The sequence below is a fragment of the Pholis gunnellus genome (genome assembly GCF_910591455.1).
Source record: "Pholis gunnellus genome assembly, chromosome: 6".
Classification (NCBI taxonomy): domain Eukaryota; kingdom Metazoa; phylum Chordata; class Actinopteri; order Perciformes; family Pholidae; genus Pholis; species Pholis gunnellus.
The window spans coordinates 25826507-25841539 of NC_136532.1; the positions used below are offsets into that span (position 1 = coordinate 25826507).

The window sequence follows — 15033 nt, forward strand, 5'->3', positions numbered from 1 at the left end:
AAAGACAATAGACAATCTTTGGTTTATATCCGAAAACCTCGCACATGCGCATATGCAATAAGAGGTATTCAATTTAATTTTGTTTGATTGAGTTGTTCCCATCAGATACAATGCTACTCGTAAAGAATATGTTTTCACTGTTTTAGCCACATTTCCTAGATACTAGACGACATGATAAAATGCACATGTGCGAAATGGTAGAACTACAGGTCGCTTAGTTCAGAGTGTCAGAGTGGACTCACACAAAATATCGGAAATAACGATGACAATTAAGTATTCCTCGTGGTAATAGACGTGAATCACCGCTCTCAAGGCTCTAAACACCGCTCCAGCTGTACTTATAGCGGGTCTGAATCGCGGCTTTAAATCGAAGAATTAAGTATGGGACGGTTCTCTCTCTAGTTGCTTTATTCGTCTTTGGTTGTAGAAACTCAATTGTCAATTGTCAAAAAAATGTTAACGGAGGAACCGTGAATTTTAAGCTTACTTTTTTTTTAAGTATACCAGTTGGATATAAGTGAGCTAGAACGACTATATAAAATTGTATTTATTGTATTTAATTTCTGTTAATGCGTCATCATTATCATCTATCATCTTTGTATACAAGATGATGCTCTCCCGCTACTTCCGGATGGAACCGGAAGTTGTCTTTCGTTGTTTACATTCTTTGAGGGGTCCAGCCTGGGTCCAGCTAGCCAACTGGAGAACAACAATTATAGCAGCATTTTTGCAAAATGCCGGTTAACAATTGATCATGTTAATGTATTTATAACCGCTTTCATCTGTATTTCCTCTCTGTCGTTCCTTCGGGCCATGGCTTTAGCTCGCTGCTGGTGCCGTCTCTGGGTAACATTACCGCTCGTCCTGCTGCGGTGGCCGGGGCTGCTGGTCGCGGCGGAGCAGGTCGCTCTGGTGGAGGTGTTCCTGGAGCAGCGGCCCGTGGTCAGCGCTCTGCTCCAGGGGGAGGTGGTGGAGGAGTCCGGCAGGAGCTCCGAGGACCGAGAAGAGCTCGAGGGAGAACTGGTCCTGGTGAGTCGGTCAGAGGAGAATCATTTATTTATTATGCATGTCTTTTATTGTTGTGTAGCTGTGTCTGTGTCATTGTTTGTGCACGCTTTGTAAAGGGTCAATATTGCATACCTTTGTAAATGTAATCTTATATTCTGTTTTTAGGTTGACTTTGTAACATCAGGGACTACAGATGAAAAGTAGCCTCTTGGTTAACTCTGGTGCATTCACAGCAATGTTTTTATTCATGTGCACTGTCCCTTATCAAATAAACCAATACATACAAATATGGTCAAAATTGCACAGTTGTTGTTCTGGATGGTAAATAAAAATGGCACATTTTGGTGCAAACTGGGAGTTATGAGAACACCAGGGCTGCGACTAACGAATACTGTCATTTACCGTTATTATTTTTCTATATCAGATGAATAAATAGTCTAAAAATGGCAGAAATGTTACCAAAATAAGATACTAGCGCCCACAGTAAAGCCCTCTATTCTTTCGGACCAATAGTCAATTCACCCAAAATTGTTAACAAGGTGATATCACCTTTATGACATTTAAATATTCATGTTGATGTCAAACATTTCATAAATGAAACGTATCGATATCACAGTCAATTTACATCTCTGCATGTGGAACTCATGATCCTGACAGTAAGAAGTAAACAGGAATGTGAGATTTAAAATGTTGTTTATAGACTGTGGTTTTTCATTAGGATAATTCATAATTTCATCATTTGGGACACTTTCCGAGGAGCAGCTTTCAGGTGCAAGTGTTCAGCTTGTTTTCTGTCCTCAGGTTCAGGAGGACGAGGAGACGCAGGTGAGCGGAGGAAAGGGAGAGGAGGACACCAAGGAGCAGGAGCTGTGGATCGGGGTGGTGCCTCTGGAGGTGGAGGACAACAAAGCCTCCACCGGAAACCAGGAGTCCTTCACTGACGCCATGGTCAATAAAGTAAGACACCCACCTTACTCTAAAGCTGTCGTGGATTCTGTTCAGGCTCCTAACATGCAACCTCTCTGTTAAAGATGAAGCGAGCGCTGGTCCTCGGAGCGTCTGCGCTCATCATTCTGGCTCTCAACCAAAACACCGTCAGCGAGGTAAATCTCCTCAAAGTCGGTCACCAGCTCTTTTCTCAGTTTTCATTTCATCATATAGTGTTTTAAAAACTCTGGCGTTCACATGCTTTAGGAGTTCTTGTAGTTGTTGTTTTGTGTGTCATCAGACAACATCAGAACAAACTGAATCAAAGGCGCTCGATCAAGAAGAGATTATGGATTATATTGAATTTGTCTCGACACATTTTTTGGAGGAAATGATAAAAAGCTGGCAGAAATGTAAGCTTAAAAGACACTTTGTCCAGGTAGTATTCAGGTCGTATTCAGGACCATAGCATTGTTTCTCTTGTAGATGGATCTGTCTCAGGTGCTGTCGAAGCCCATCATTGTGATCCAGACGTCTGAAAACGTCACCAAGCTGATCGGCGCTCTGCTCAGGTACAGAAGACTTTATTATTTATTACTGCAGACAGGGAAACCGATGCTGTCACACACACACACCTGTTTCCTTCATATCACTGCTAAAAAGCAACAAAATACAGTTTTGTTTTATGAATCAGTCGAGTTAATATCACGGCTCACGTGCTGCCTCAAGATGAGGATTTCCGCCAACAGATCAAACAAAGCTTTCACTGTCCTGCACGTCAGTATTCTACACTAGTAACTCAACAGTAACCAGGTTAAGGCAATGTTTCAGCTCCAGCTGTGTACTGTACCTCACTGCTCTTTGTTGTGTTTGTATGAAGTTGAGAGAATTGTTTACTTATTCTTTGAACGGATATTTCCGGCTTCAAATGATTAATTTTGTACCGGCGAGCTACTTGTGTTACCACAGCTTCGATCACTGGTGATGAAAAGGTTTGGTTAAATAAAAATAAAAAACATATACATACATACATACACATTGGCACTAAATGACGGTTCTCTCTCCACAGAGGTCTTCAAGCCACAGCAAAAATCACATACAAGACGATCCTGCAGGACAACCTGGTGAGCTCCTCAATCTATCCCGCGGACTGTGTGTGTTTCTCAGTTGTTAGCACCCTCCAGTGGTGAGTGAACAGATGACAGGCTGAGCTGACAGTGAGCGCATGCTGCTGTGTGTCCGGGCAGGGAGCCACGCTCACGCTGTGGTCCAGCTGCGGTCGATCGCGAGGAGGCCGCTACGGAGAGTGGCAGGGGGTCATCTGCACGGGAGAGACCAACTCTCAGGTCCAGGTGGGGGGAGCCCGAACGAACCACATCATCAGCAATGTTGACATGTTTTCTTAAGGTATCTGTAGACACATTTAAGTGGGCCCCAGTGGGAACTCTGTCTGGTTGGTTGGGTCTAAAGACTACTTTCTATTTCCTGAAAATAATCACCGAAGCTATAAACTGTTAATTAGACAATAACAACATCGTGTTAGCGAGTGATCGAGCAGCCCTACCAGACACATATTCTGCGTTGTGTGGTGCTACACTCTGATCCTTAAGAGGACCAGTGAAGGTGATAATGTACTGTTGCTCTTCTCTGTGTACTTGTAGAAGTACCTGCAGCAGCTGTGGGACACGGTCCTCCTGGTGGCTCTGATCCTCAGCACAGGAGTCATTGTTCAGGCTCGCTGGCAGAACCACGAGCATCAGAGGAACGATGACCTGGAGGTAAACACCCGAACAATGGTGGACAGTGACTCGGTTCATTCACTGAGGCACTGTACTTAAGTACCATTCTGAGGTACTCATTACTTTAATATTTAAGTTTTCTGATACTTTATACTTCTACTCGACTATATTCCAGAGGGGAATATTGTCCTCTTTTACTCCACTGCATTTATTAGATAACTTTAGTTACTTTTCAGATTAATAATACAAATTAGTTCAACAAATAAAGAACGATGTATTGTTATTTGTTAGAGAAGACTTTATTGATCCTGGAGGAGAATTCACAAGCTACCCCAGCAGTATATCAACCAGTGAAAACGAGCTCTGACACATGAATGCATCAATAATTATATTACGAATAATGCAACATATATTATCTGTGAAATACTTTGACTTCACAAGCAGTTGATTTGTACACTGTGGACACAATCTTTGTGAGAAAGTAAAGTGGAACTAATCTCCGGTCCTCACTTAGATAACCCGTTGTGTGATGTTCTGCTGTGCTGCGTTCTTCAGCTCTTTCCCAAACAGGATGTCCTGAAGAGAATGTTGTCCCTGAAGACCAAAACCTATCGTCAGCCCAAACGGTGGTGTGACCCGTCCCAGCCGGCCGAGACGGACAACTGTGCCGTCTGTCTGGAGCCGTTCAACAACAACCAGGTCAGACAACACGCCCACATACACACACACGCGCTCCGATTTAGACTTGGCCGTATCGATTCCCAGGTTGAGTTCAGTAGAGGAAGTGGTCGCCACTGGTTTGGTTTCTCTGACTTTGTCATGTTTTAACATTTTGAAAAGGTTACTGAGGCATCCGGTCTCTGTGCAGTGAATGACGTAAAGCTGTAACGTGTCCTGTGTTGTGGTCTCAGTGTCTCCGGGTGCTGCCGTGTCGTCACGAGTACCACAGAGACTGTGTCGACCCCTGGCTGCTGCTGCATCACACCTGTCCTTTGTGCAAACGCAGCATCCTCTGTGAGTTCAGTTACACATCACGATCTGTTGACGTTTTGATGCACACAAACACGCCTTATGCATATTGACTCGTTAGGCCAATCGATGAAGAAGAACAGCAAAGGAGAAGTGGCATTTTATAGACTGCGTCGCACTAGTGAGGTTCTCCCAACAGCACCGGAGCAGCTGTCATTACCTGTGGCTGCTACTTTTTTAATGACATTTATGATGACATACTATGCAATGATATTTTTAAGAATGTATTATGACAGTGTGGTGTAAAATATCACAAAAAAGTCGTAAAAAAAGGTACTATACTATACTAGGGTATAGTATGTCGGAAACGTGATAGTCATAGTATGAAAATGTGACTGGAAATCGTAGTTAAGTATGTTGTCGGAAATGTTTCAAAAAAGGCATATTATTATGTTGTAAAAAGTTTCACAAAAAGATAATAAAATGTGACAGAAACTCAATAAGTGAATATCATGAAAATTGTCAAAATAACAGTATTGTATGTCGTAACAAATGTCACAAAAGTGACAGTATATGTCGTGTAAAATGTCTCCAAAAAGCCAAACTATACTATAAAATTCATCGTATTATATTATTTTAAATGTCACGAAAGAAGTCATAGTATTGTATATCGTAAAAAAATGTTATATTATAGATAAAAACATTATCAGGAAGTGAATTGATTCGTTGTTTCTTCTTCACTGTCTCCAGGCAGCGTTCGCAGAGAAAGCTAACGGTCGCCTCGCCTCCATCGCCGCTGACGTTCTGTGAAAGTCTGGTCTCTCCCTCACTGACTCTGACCTTTTGTGACCTCGCCGCTTCCTCTTACCGGCTAACGGGATGCGGAAGCAAATATAAACTCATCACAGCAGCTGGCCGGGCCGGCTGGACCGCGGAGGGGTCAGGCTTTTGACATCTGACCTTTTGGTGGGAGCAACAAAGTCTCAGACGTGCGGCGGCGGCGTGAACACAATACTGTGAAGTACTGTCCAGGTACTGTTGTGTGTAAACAGTACTTCTTCCTGGGATCATGTTACTGTACACTTTATTTAAATATGTTTTTATGTGCGATCGAGAGCGGTGAACATGTGACTCCACACACAAACAGAGACTTTCAGTTTTTAAAGCTGATAACGTCACACGTTCCTGCATTCAAAGCTTTACGGTTCAACGTATTGATCCACCGGTCAGTGTCACGTTAGGTCCAACCGATGTCAATAACCAACCTATTAACAGCTAAAACCTGATTATTATCTTGTGTCCAAACTCATAGTTTGCTATTTATTGAGGTTTAATAGTTGTAGTCCAGATGTAACTACAGGTTGGTAGCAGATGTGGAAACAATGTTTGCACTTGTCCTCAACATGCCTTATATGACTTCACTGCAGAGTGAATGAAACCACAAACACACTTTATTCATACTTCAGTGGTGAACGTTACAGTTTTAAACTACATATGAAAGAGATTTCAAACCGGTGGTGAACATTTCACAGACTTTCAGCCTCTGATCATATTTATCTTATTTCCTTTTAGACGGTCTGTGTGAAGGAAGTCAAAAAACAGTTTTAACTGAATATTCAAACAGTGGGTCATCTCATTCATCACGTGAGCGTGTCTTCTGACGTACGGCTGCACAGTAATGACCTGAGTGATTAGTTTTGTACTTAAAACACATCTTGGATCAGGTGCAGTGAAATGTGTGAATCATATTGATGTACAGACATGAGTCTCCTCATCTAACTGTTGGCAAGAAAGCTAATTAGACTTAAAATAGAAAAATGAAACTGTATGTTTACGTAACGTAAAAATCTACATTAGTGTAAATTGTAGAGTGCAGCCGTACTCTGAAGCATCTTCATTTTACTGTGAAAGGAAAAGACTCAACAAACTCAAAGTGTTATTGGTTTTATTTTAGGTTTTATTTTTTTTGCAACGTCAACTCCAAGAAGCAATTACATTTGCTTTGGGTTTCTTTTTGTTACAAAACGCTCTGATAGATCTGTTCTCTTTATAGAAAATAGTCCGTGCGCGGCAACGTGTCGGAGGTTTCCTCCTCGCAGCCGGTCTGTAAGAGGCCGCGAGGCGCCTCTGTACCGCACGAGCTACCAAACACCACGTCTGATTACGTCTGATCTCTGTTACTGAAGGCTTCTACACAAGCTACTCGTACAGGACGAGTAGTAACTCGTACAGGACGAGTAGTAACTCGTACAGGACGAGTAGTCGTGAGAGACACAGTCTGCCGCTGAGGTCCAGACCTGATCACCAGGTCCGTTCATTGTTCTTCCAGCTACAGAAGGAACCACAGTCTGGATGTTGCTTCCTTTTATTCCTATGTTGTCTATTCGATGATGATGTCACAGAAACATCTTAATAATAAACTGATTTGTTACTTGGCAAAAAACTAAATAAAGGTCTTATTCTTTGTCCTTGGTCTCTGGCTCTCACTCAGGACTTTGGTTTTTTTTTTTTAATGAGCTAAGAAAAGAAACTCCTTGAGGCCCGATCAGCTGTTTAGAGTCTCAAGCTGCTCGGCAACATCCGATCTCAAAAGTGTGTAAACTAAAGCAACAACTCGACACCCTCTGTGGCTTTTTCCTTCAAGCAAACACAGAGACTTTGTGTTTGTGGGGACAAATTTAAACCAGACCAAACCCCCGATGTCCCAGTTGTTCTGTCCCTTCACCGGCTCCGTCAGCCGGTTTCGTTTCGAGCAGCGAGTCGTCACGGCGGTCACGAGGGGATCATGCCTTTGTTCCTCTTGCGGTCGGCCATGTTGCGGCGGCTGTGGTTGGCCCCGCGGCTCTTGTTGGCCTCCTTCTTGCGTCGGTCCAGGAGTGTGTCCAGGTTCTGTCCTTGGCCTTTGGGTTGACCCACCACGCTGCTGGGACGCGGCTCCGCTCGGAAACTGGAAGAGAGAGAGAGAGAGAGAGAGAGAGAGAGAGAGAGAGAGAGAGAGAGAGAGAGAGAGAGAGAGAGAGAGAGAGAGAGAGAGAGAGAGAGAGAGAGAGAGAGAGAGAGAGAGAGAGAGAGAGAGAGAGAGAGAGAGAGAGAGAGAGAGAGAGAGAGAGAGAGAGAGAGAGAGAGAGAGAGAGAGAGAGAGAGAAAAGGTCAGCGGACGTCCTCCGACACCAGAGACATTCTGTCCTCTGACCCTTTATTACACAGTTAATGCCGTACTACACTGTGAATGTTTCTCTAAAGATACTTTGACTTTTTTGTCACATTTTCTTTAAAAAGGTACAATAGCATGAAAAAAAGAGTCATAGTAAAATGTGACAAAAAGTCATTTTATGACTTTATTTGCCATATACTGACATGTTTTGCCATACTATGACGTTTTTTCACGTTGTACAATACTATCATTTATCATTTCATACTTAACTTCTAAGACTAATAATTTTGTTATGATTTTTTTATGACATTGTCTTACATACTAGGAAATGACATGTTTAATGACATACTACACTGACTTTATGACATGATAAACAGACTGATCTCTTTTTGATGATGTAAAAGAAACATCTTCATAATAATCTGATCTTAATAAAGGAAATCGTTTGGGCCAAAGAGCTAAACGTCGCTTAGGCTCAAACACTAAAAGCAGATGTTTAGAGTCTGAAACACGTCGAGCTGCTTGTGAACGTGAACATTATTCTCATGAAGGAAACCCAGGAGGACAGAGAGAGAGTGAACAGAGTGAGAGTGAACAGAGCGAGAGTTTCTCACCCTTTCCTTTGATGCATGGAAGCTCTTCTAGCTTCAGCCCTCTCCCTCAGCAGAGCCGGGTCCTGAACAAACTGGTCCCTGTTCACATTGTTCTGAAATACAATGGATTCACATCGTCAACACGTGAAGAACAAAACATTCATTTAAAAAGACGACGTGAACCTGAAGGATTACAGAGCAGCTGAAATGTGTGTTAAATCTTTACATATGTAACAACTTGTAAGATGTTTGCAATTGTAATCTATTACTACTGATGATGTTAAGATAATCACAAATGCAATTATTCTTTTGCATTTCTGATCATTATTAACATAATTGTTAATTATAAGCTCACACTTTTACCCGTTTATTATAACAGTTATGTATAAAAACATACATTTCTTAAAGGTCTTAGTTTAAACTACGTGCATAATAATCCTGTAAAAAATAAAGTAAATATTTTTGCGTTAAATTGTTTTTCCTCTGTGACGCTGGATCTCCTGTTTTGGAGTGATTCAGTACCTGTAGCGGCTCTTCCTCCTCTTCGTCCTCCTCCTCCAACTCCGGTTTGTTTCCTTTCCTCAGGATCTGTGGAATCGTGAAAGGCCTGCAAATAAAACGAAGGACAAGTGTCTGAATAATTAGCATCCACCACAAGAATGGCATACTCCAAATTTAAAAAGCTTCCTGTCAAAATGAAAAACGTGTCACGATGAACACAGGGCTTAAAGGTCTCCAGCGCTGGGTTTGAAATCTTTACTTTCATATGGTCAAGCACTTCCTGCCTGCTATCTGATCACCCAAACACGTTGTAATTCAAAGTGTGTGTGTGGTTTACCTTCTGCTCAGTAAGCTGTCTCCATCCAGGTCGTTGGCTCCCACTTGGCTCATGTCGTACGTGTCGTCGTACTCGTCGTCGTAGGCGTCCAGGTCGTAGGCTTCGGCATCGTCCCCGGGTTGAACGACGACCTCGTCCACCACCGTCTCGTAGGCCTGGTACCGAGCTTTCTGCTCTGCTATGTGCTGCTTGTCGTTCAGCAGCTCTTGAGCGCTCTCCCCTTTCCTGCAAGAGGAGGAAGAAGAAGAAGAAGAAGATAACACCTGAGCTCAGGCAGTCTCACCTGTCCTTCACAGTCTTTAAACACGAGTAGATGTGCAGTTTGTAAATGGTTTTAAATCAGGTTTTTGAGAGGATCTGAACGTCCTACTTGGCTTCTATTAAACAGTTTGAGCAGGATGTTTATAAGCACATGAAACAGGTAAGTCTTTACTCCTCCTGCTCTTACCTCCTGCCCTTCCAGATGCGAGACATGTCCACCTGGTCTCTGCGGAAAACGTCAAACTCATCGTCGTCAAACACGTTGGATCTGACATTCAGAACATCTGGAAGCTCCTCCTTCACTGGCCTGAAGGGACAGAAGAAGAACGGGGTCAAAGATGGTCGACTCAACTTCAGTATTATCCACTCCTCTCATACCACAGATCATCTGTATCGTATAGCTGCAGCAAAAATGTATCGTCTTTACATTTAAAGCTTCTATTGAGGTTTTCTTATGAAGCTTTGAATGTCTGTCATCAGATTTAACGTTACATATTAACTTTATATGTAAAGGCCATCCCACTGTCTGTGTGTGTGTGTGTGTGTGTGTGTGTGTGTGTGTGTGTGTGTGTGTGTGTGTGTGTGTGTGTGTGTGGTCACCTCGGCATGGCCCGGTCCATCTTGTCCAGGTTGGGGGCCAGCCGGTCCTCCAGGATGTTGTTGATGACCAGCTCAGAGTTGTATCCGTACTCCTGCAGGCAGGCCAGCAGGAAGCCTTCGCCCAGATCCGGCAGCAGCTCCCTGATACACGACAGCAGAGACTCGAGCTCCGCCTCGCTCACCGCACAGCCGGCACCCTGACGACCAGAAATATATATATATATATATATATATATATATATGGCAACATTCTGACATTATTTGAGAAAACTCCCTCAGCTCACTACTTATAATAAATACAGGACTCTCGTAAAAACATATTAAATTAGCTGTATTAATCACAGAACTCACATCGTTTCCTTTTCGGGGAACATCCAACATGGCCTCTGCTCCTCTCAGACTCTCTCCTCCGTCTGGCTCTCTCTCCTCCTGAACTTTAAAGCCAGATGAGGAGGAGGCGGAGGCGGCAGCACCGCCCGCTGCTCCCTGATGCGGAGTCTGGCTGCGTGGTCTCCGTCGCCCCACACTGTCCCAGGCGCTCGCCACCCCCTGGAGCAGGTAGGACGTCCTGGTCTCATCACTGAGGGAAGCAGGCGGTTAAGGAGCTGAAACGACTAATAATAGAGACGTTATAGTCTGCTACCGACAACAGGTGAAAGCGACAGTAGTACGACTTTATTTCTTTAATAAAATAGTTTCCTCTTTATTCAGTGAAGCTCTCTCCAAACAAATACTGAAGGCAGAAGAAAAGGTCACAGGGTCTGTGAAGAGGCTTCAAAGCAGTTTGATTTCATTACGCTTTTGTTGCATGTTGGTCTATTTAAAACGTCAGACGCTTTCAGCGCGTTTGGGCCTTAAGCCGTAAAGTCTGTAGTTAGAGTTCCTGCTTTAAGCGTGAGAAGGATACATGAGAGGGAGGGCCTGCTGGAGGAGGCTGATGTCGTCTGCGATGGAGAACTGCTCGTCATAGTCTGACAAGAACCTGAGAGGACAAAACAAACACACAAACGTCTTCATGCACTTTGTCATTGCACTTAAAGAGAAAAAAACACTTGTGAGATTTAATGCGGACTAACAAGCCCAGATCTCAACCAGTCATTTTACCTTTTCTCAGGTAAGAAAGATGTGAAATGTTGTAGGAGCTCCTCTGCAAAAGTTTGCATGTTTTCTCCCCTGCAAAGCAACAACATCCAGCAGAATTAATTTGCGTGCGTGTGTGTGTGTGTGTGTGTGTGTGTGTGTGTGTTATGCCTGTTAAGATGCACGATGAGAGTGTGGACGCCTCACCCCTCCAGGATCGGCTGCAGGCAGGTGTGGTGCAGCAGCAGGTGAGCCATCTCCACTATCTTACGACAGGAGTGGGACAACCTCTTCCACACGTCCTCCTGAAGACTAAAGGAGGGTTTTCATTAAGGTATTCATCAAGTGGGTTGCAATCTTTTGGCCTTTTTAAAGTGATAAATTCATCAGAAACTCACCCTTTATCGTCAAAGTTTCTCTTCTTCACCGCCTTCTCGAGGTCAGGCACAGCGGTCTCATAAAACGAGGTCAGTCTGTCGGGAGACAAAAACAAAAAACGATCACGAGAAGCTTCTTCCGGAGGTGAGGCTGCGATACCGACAGTTATGCTTCATCTGTGTACTTCTACCTGCTGAGGAAACCGTGGGAGTGGAAGCTGGAGCAGGCGGCAGGGAAGATGTCCAGGAAGGCATGGATGGTGGTGGTGGAGTCACACAGGTACAGAACAAGATCTACGAGATCCTGAAGAAGAAAACACACAAACACGATCAAAGACACGAAGCAGATAAAACTATACTGAGCGCTCCCGTCACCGTCAGTAAACCAGATAACTGAATATCCAAATATAACATTTAATATCGTCATCAACTCGGATTTAAAATCTTTTAACGCCAGTTAAACAGAGAGTTTAACTATTTTTTTTAATTGAATATAAAGGTTCGACCCATTCAGCGCCTGGATTTGAAGACTCTTCTTTAACTTGTGGACAATCTATACATCTACAACAGAAGAGGTGAGTGACGCTAACCTTTTAAATTCTTACATGTAAAAACAGATCACTAACGAGTTCCTAAGGAAAGCCTGATTTATTTTATGTGTTGTAATAATAAATCAAGTTATATCTGAAAAATCACTTGTCGCAGAGAAGCTATTTACACATCAGCGCAGCCGGTTTTGTTTATGTCTGTAGATGTGTGTGTGTGTCGGTCTGACCTGCTGGCTCATGGTCATGGCAGTGCGCTGTTCCTGTGAGTTCAGCTTCATCGGCTCCATGGCGGCGGCTCCCTCGCAGTAGAGACCACACTTATCCAGGATGGTGTCGAACACCTTGAGGAGGGAAGAGAAGGAAAAGAGAGAGGAGACAATATATCATCTGTGTGTCTTTGAATCACTTCTTGGAAAACCCTTAATATCTTTTACCGGTCTTGCACTTTTTAAATAGGATCTCACCTGTAACACAGTGGGAACCGTCTCATCCAAGTCGACGTAGTAAGACGGCTGCTGGGTAAAGATATTATCTAAAACAAATACATAGTTATGAAAGTTAACAAAGAGTGACAACACACATTCAAAACTACCAATCTTCACTCCAGATTCTAATCACAAAATATTCCATTCAAGTCATCAACATACTCTGTAATGATTAAAAACAGCTCACCGATCATCTTGTTCAGCAGCTGGCTGTTGCCCTTTCCAAAGAGCACACACAGATCCAGGATTTTGGGAATGTCAAACAGGAAGTTCTCATAGATAATTTCTCCAAACACAGCCGGGGTGAGGAAGCTCTCCTGTGAAAGAGGAGCACAAAGCAACAGGTTCAACAGCATGTGAAGGCTGTGTACTTGGGAGTGGCTTTAACAAACACTGTGCTCATTTGAATATGCTAATCAAACAATAACTGGTACGTCTGACGAGTAGATCATTGTTCCCTCTCTAGAGTCCATACCTTGGACTCCTTGTGTGTGGCCATCCGGAGGAAGGTGAGGAAGACGGCCCTGTGGACGCAGCGCTGCATGTCGACCACCGCCGGAGAGGAGGGCAGGGCGGCGAGGTCGAGGCCGCGAGGAGCGTGGTGCAAGTACGAGTCCAGGCACCTCTGCAGAGAATCATCGAACACCACCTGGTGGAGGAGACGAGAAACATCTGAACCTACAGTGCGTTTTCATTTGTTTGCATTTCCTTCTTTGCGGCTCAGAGAGATGTTTGCATATTACCAGCCTCTCACCTGACACCAGAACTTGTCATGGGGCAGCGCAAGCAGCCACTCCAGGTCCTCCGTGATGAATTTGGCATGTTCCAAAAACTCCTCCGCCTCAGCGGGAGAGCCGTCTTCTGGCGGGGGTTTGTAAGGCACGAAGCAGCGCTCCTCCTTCCTGGCCGGGTGCTGATGTGGAACAGAGAGCGGCAGAGGTTTGACTCTCGTAAAACTGGTCTTTGTGAGAGGAGAGTCTGGTGATTCCTGGAGCACCACACACTGATGTTTGAGTGCATTTCTGTTTAAATAGTGAGGAGGTTTGACTCACCAGTGCAGGCAGCGTGTGCTCTTTCCCCAGCGGGCCCGGCTCGCTCACCTGCTGCTCATCCAGTGGCACTCGGGCGCAGGCCATGGCTCCTCCCGCTCTAGTTTCTCTATCAAATCACAGCAATATTGGTCATTTCAGCAGACTTGTAAGTGTTCAAAAGGTATATCATTTATATTTTTTGCTAGTTAATAGTTTCTCAATTGGATGTCCATGGAGTATTGAGTACTATACTGTATATCAGATCTATAGTGTATACACCTTATTCAAATCATACCTCCAGCTGTTTAATCTATAATATCTACAGTAAGCATTTCTTTAAGTTACACTCTGTACTACATATCTATTAGTATATCTGCACTGCTTACTATGAGCATACTGTCCATACTGTATAAGTCTAGTGTATTTATACCCCTTACTGTATATTCTACTTATACTATATTTCATTCTGTACATTATTTTACTGCTTTTTGCACTTCTGGTAGTCTCAGTAAATTACTTGTACTCTTTGCAGTGACAGTAAATTGAATCTAATCTAGTCTAATGTTTTTAATCAACAGTACCATGGTCACATACTTGTACATTAACAAGATGTCAGTATCATGGTCACATACTTGTACATTAACTAGATGCCAGTACCATGGTCACATACTTGTACATTCATCTGTAGAGACAATTCTCCTTTAACGTTACATTATGACTTACTGACAGATTAGCAGCGAACTGAGTCTTAACAGCTGAATCACAGGGAGCTCCTGTTAGCTTGTAAACTAAACACACACACACACACTGATTAGTTAGCTAAGTTAACTAGCTAACTAGCTAGCCGGCGATTTTAAACCCGTCCTCTCGTGGCCTCGTGTGTATAATACTAATTGTAACGTTACAGGACATTATAATTATAATACAGTTAATACATATGTTCACCTGTTATAACACGACTCTCTCTGTAAACTCGTTCAAGCCATGTCATCAAAGTCGTCGCTGCTCTCGACAGTTTCGTTTCCAGACAAAATTCTAATCACCTGTGTTGGACCCGGAAGTGAGGTAACGGCGTTCTTCTTCTTCTTCTTCTTTTTTACATTTCAGTGTCTTTACTGCCCCCCCACCCCGGTGGGCACCAGAGCGCAGCACTAGTGTGGTTCAATGTCTAATTAATAATTACAGTATAGACATGAACTGTAAAAAATAATAAACTGAAAAATAAAAAATAAAATATTTATCTAACTTTGGATTTGTTTGTCATAAATTGTATATATTGTGCATTTTAATTTATATATTTGCATTTTTATATTTAATATTTGTATTGCTTTACCTGTACCATAAATGCTGCTGTAGCAAACAAAATGTTCCCTTGTTGGATTAATAAAGTAACTATCTATTTATCTATCTAAAAAGTATTTTA

At 43.1% G+C, this 15033-nt stretch overlaps 2 protein-coding genes across 2 annotated transcripts; one reads left to right on the plus strand and one right to left on the minus strand.

The window, feature by feature from the left end:
- The first annotated feature begins 667 nt into the window (after positions 1-667).
- Positions 668-5531, plus strand: rnf215 (ring finger protein 215). The gene is made up of 10 exons (XM_079161013.1): positions 668-1029; positions 1810-1965; positions 2040-2111; positions 2422-2507; positions 3005-3059; positions 3183-3287; positions 3597-3713; positions 4230-4373; positions 4586-4688; positions 5394-5531. Exons 1-10 carry the CDS (start codon positions 814-816, stop codon positions 5414-5416), a joined length of 1077 nt encoding a protein of 358 aa, XP_079017139.1. The 5' UTR covers positions 668-813; the 3' UTR covers positions 5417-5531.
- On the minus strand, positions 5455-14676 carry ascc2 (activating signal cointegrator 1 complex subunit 2). Its single transcript, XM_079161012.1, has 19 exons — positions 14556-14676; positions 13632-13737; positions 13334-13492; positions 13055-13228; positions 12767-12896; positions 12559-12626; positions 12322-12435; positions 11738-11850; positions 11568-11642; positions 11377-11481; positions 11194-11262; positions 10997-11071; positions 10441-10669; positions 10090-10286; positions 9677-9796; positions 9229-9453; positions 8913-8997; positions 8412-8503; positions 5455-7590 (listed from the first exon to the last, which is right to left on the minus strand). Exons 2-19 carry the CDS (start codon positions 13713-13715, stop codon positions 7416-7418), a joined length of 2289 nt encoding a protein of 762 aa, XP_079017138.1. The 5' UTR covers positions 13716-13737; positions 14556-14676; the 3' UTR covers positions 5455-7415.
- Between the last annotated feature and the right edge of the window lie 357 nt (positions 14677-15033).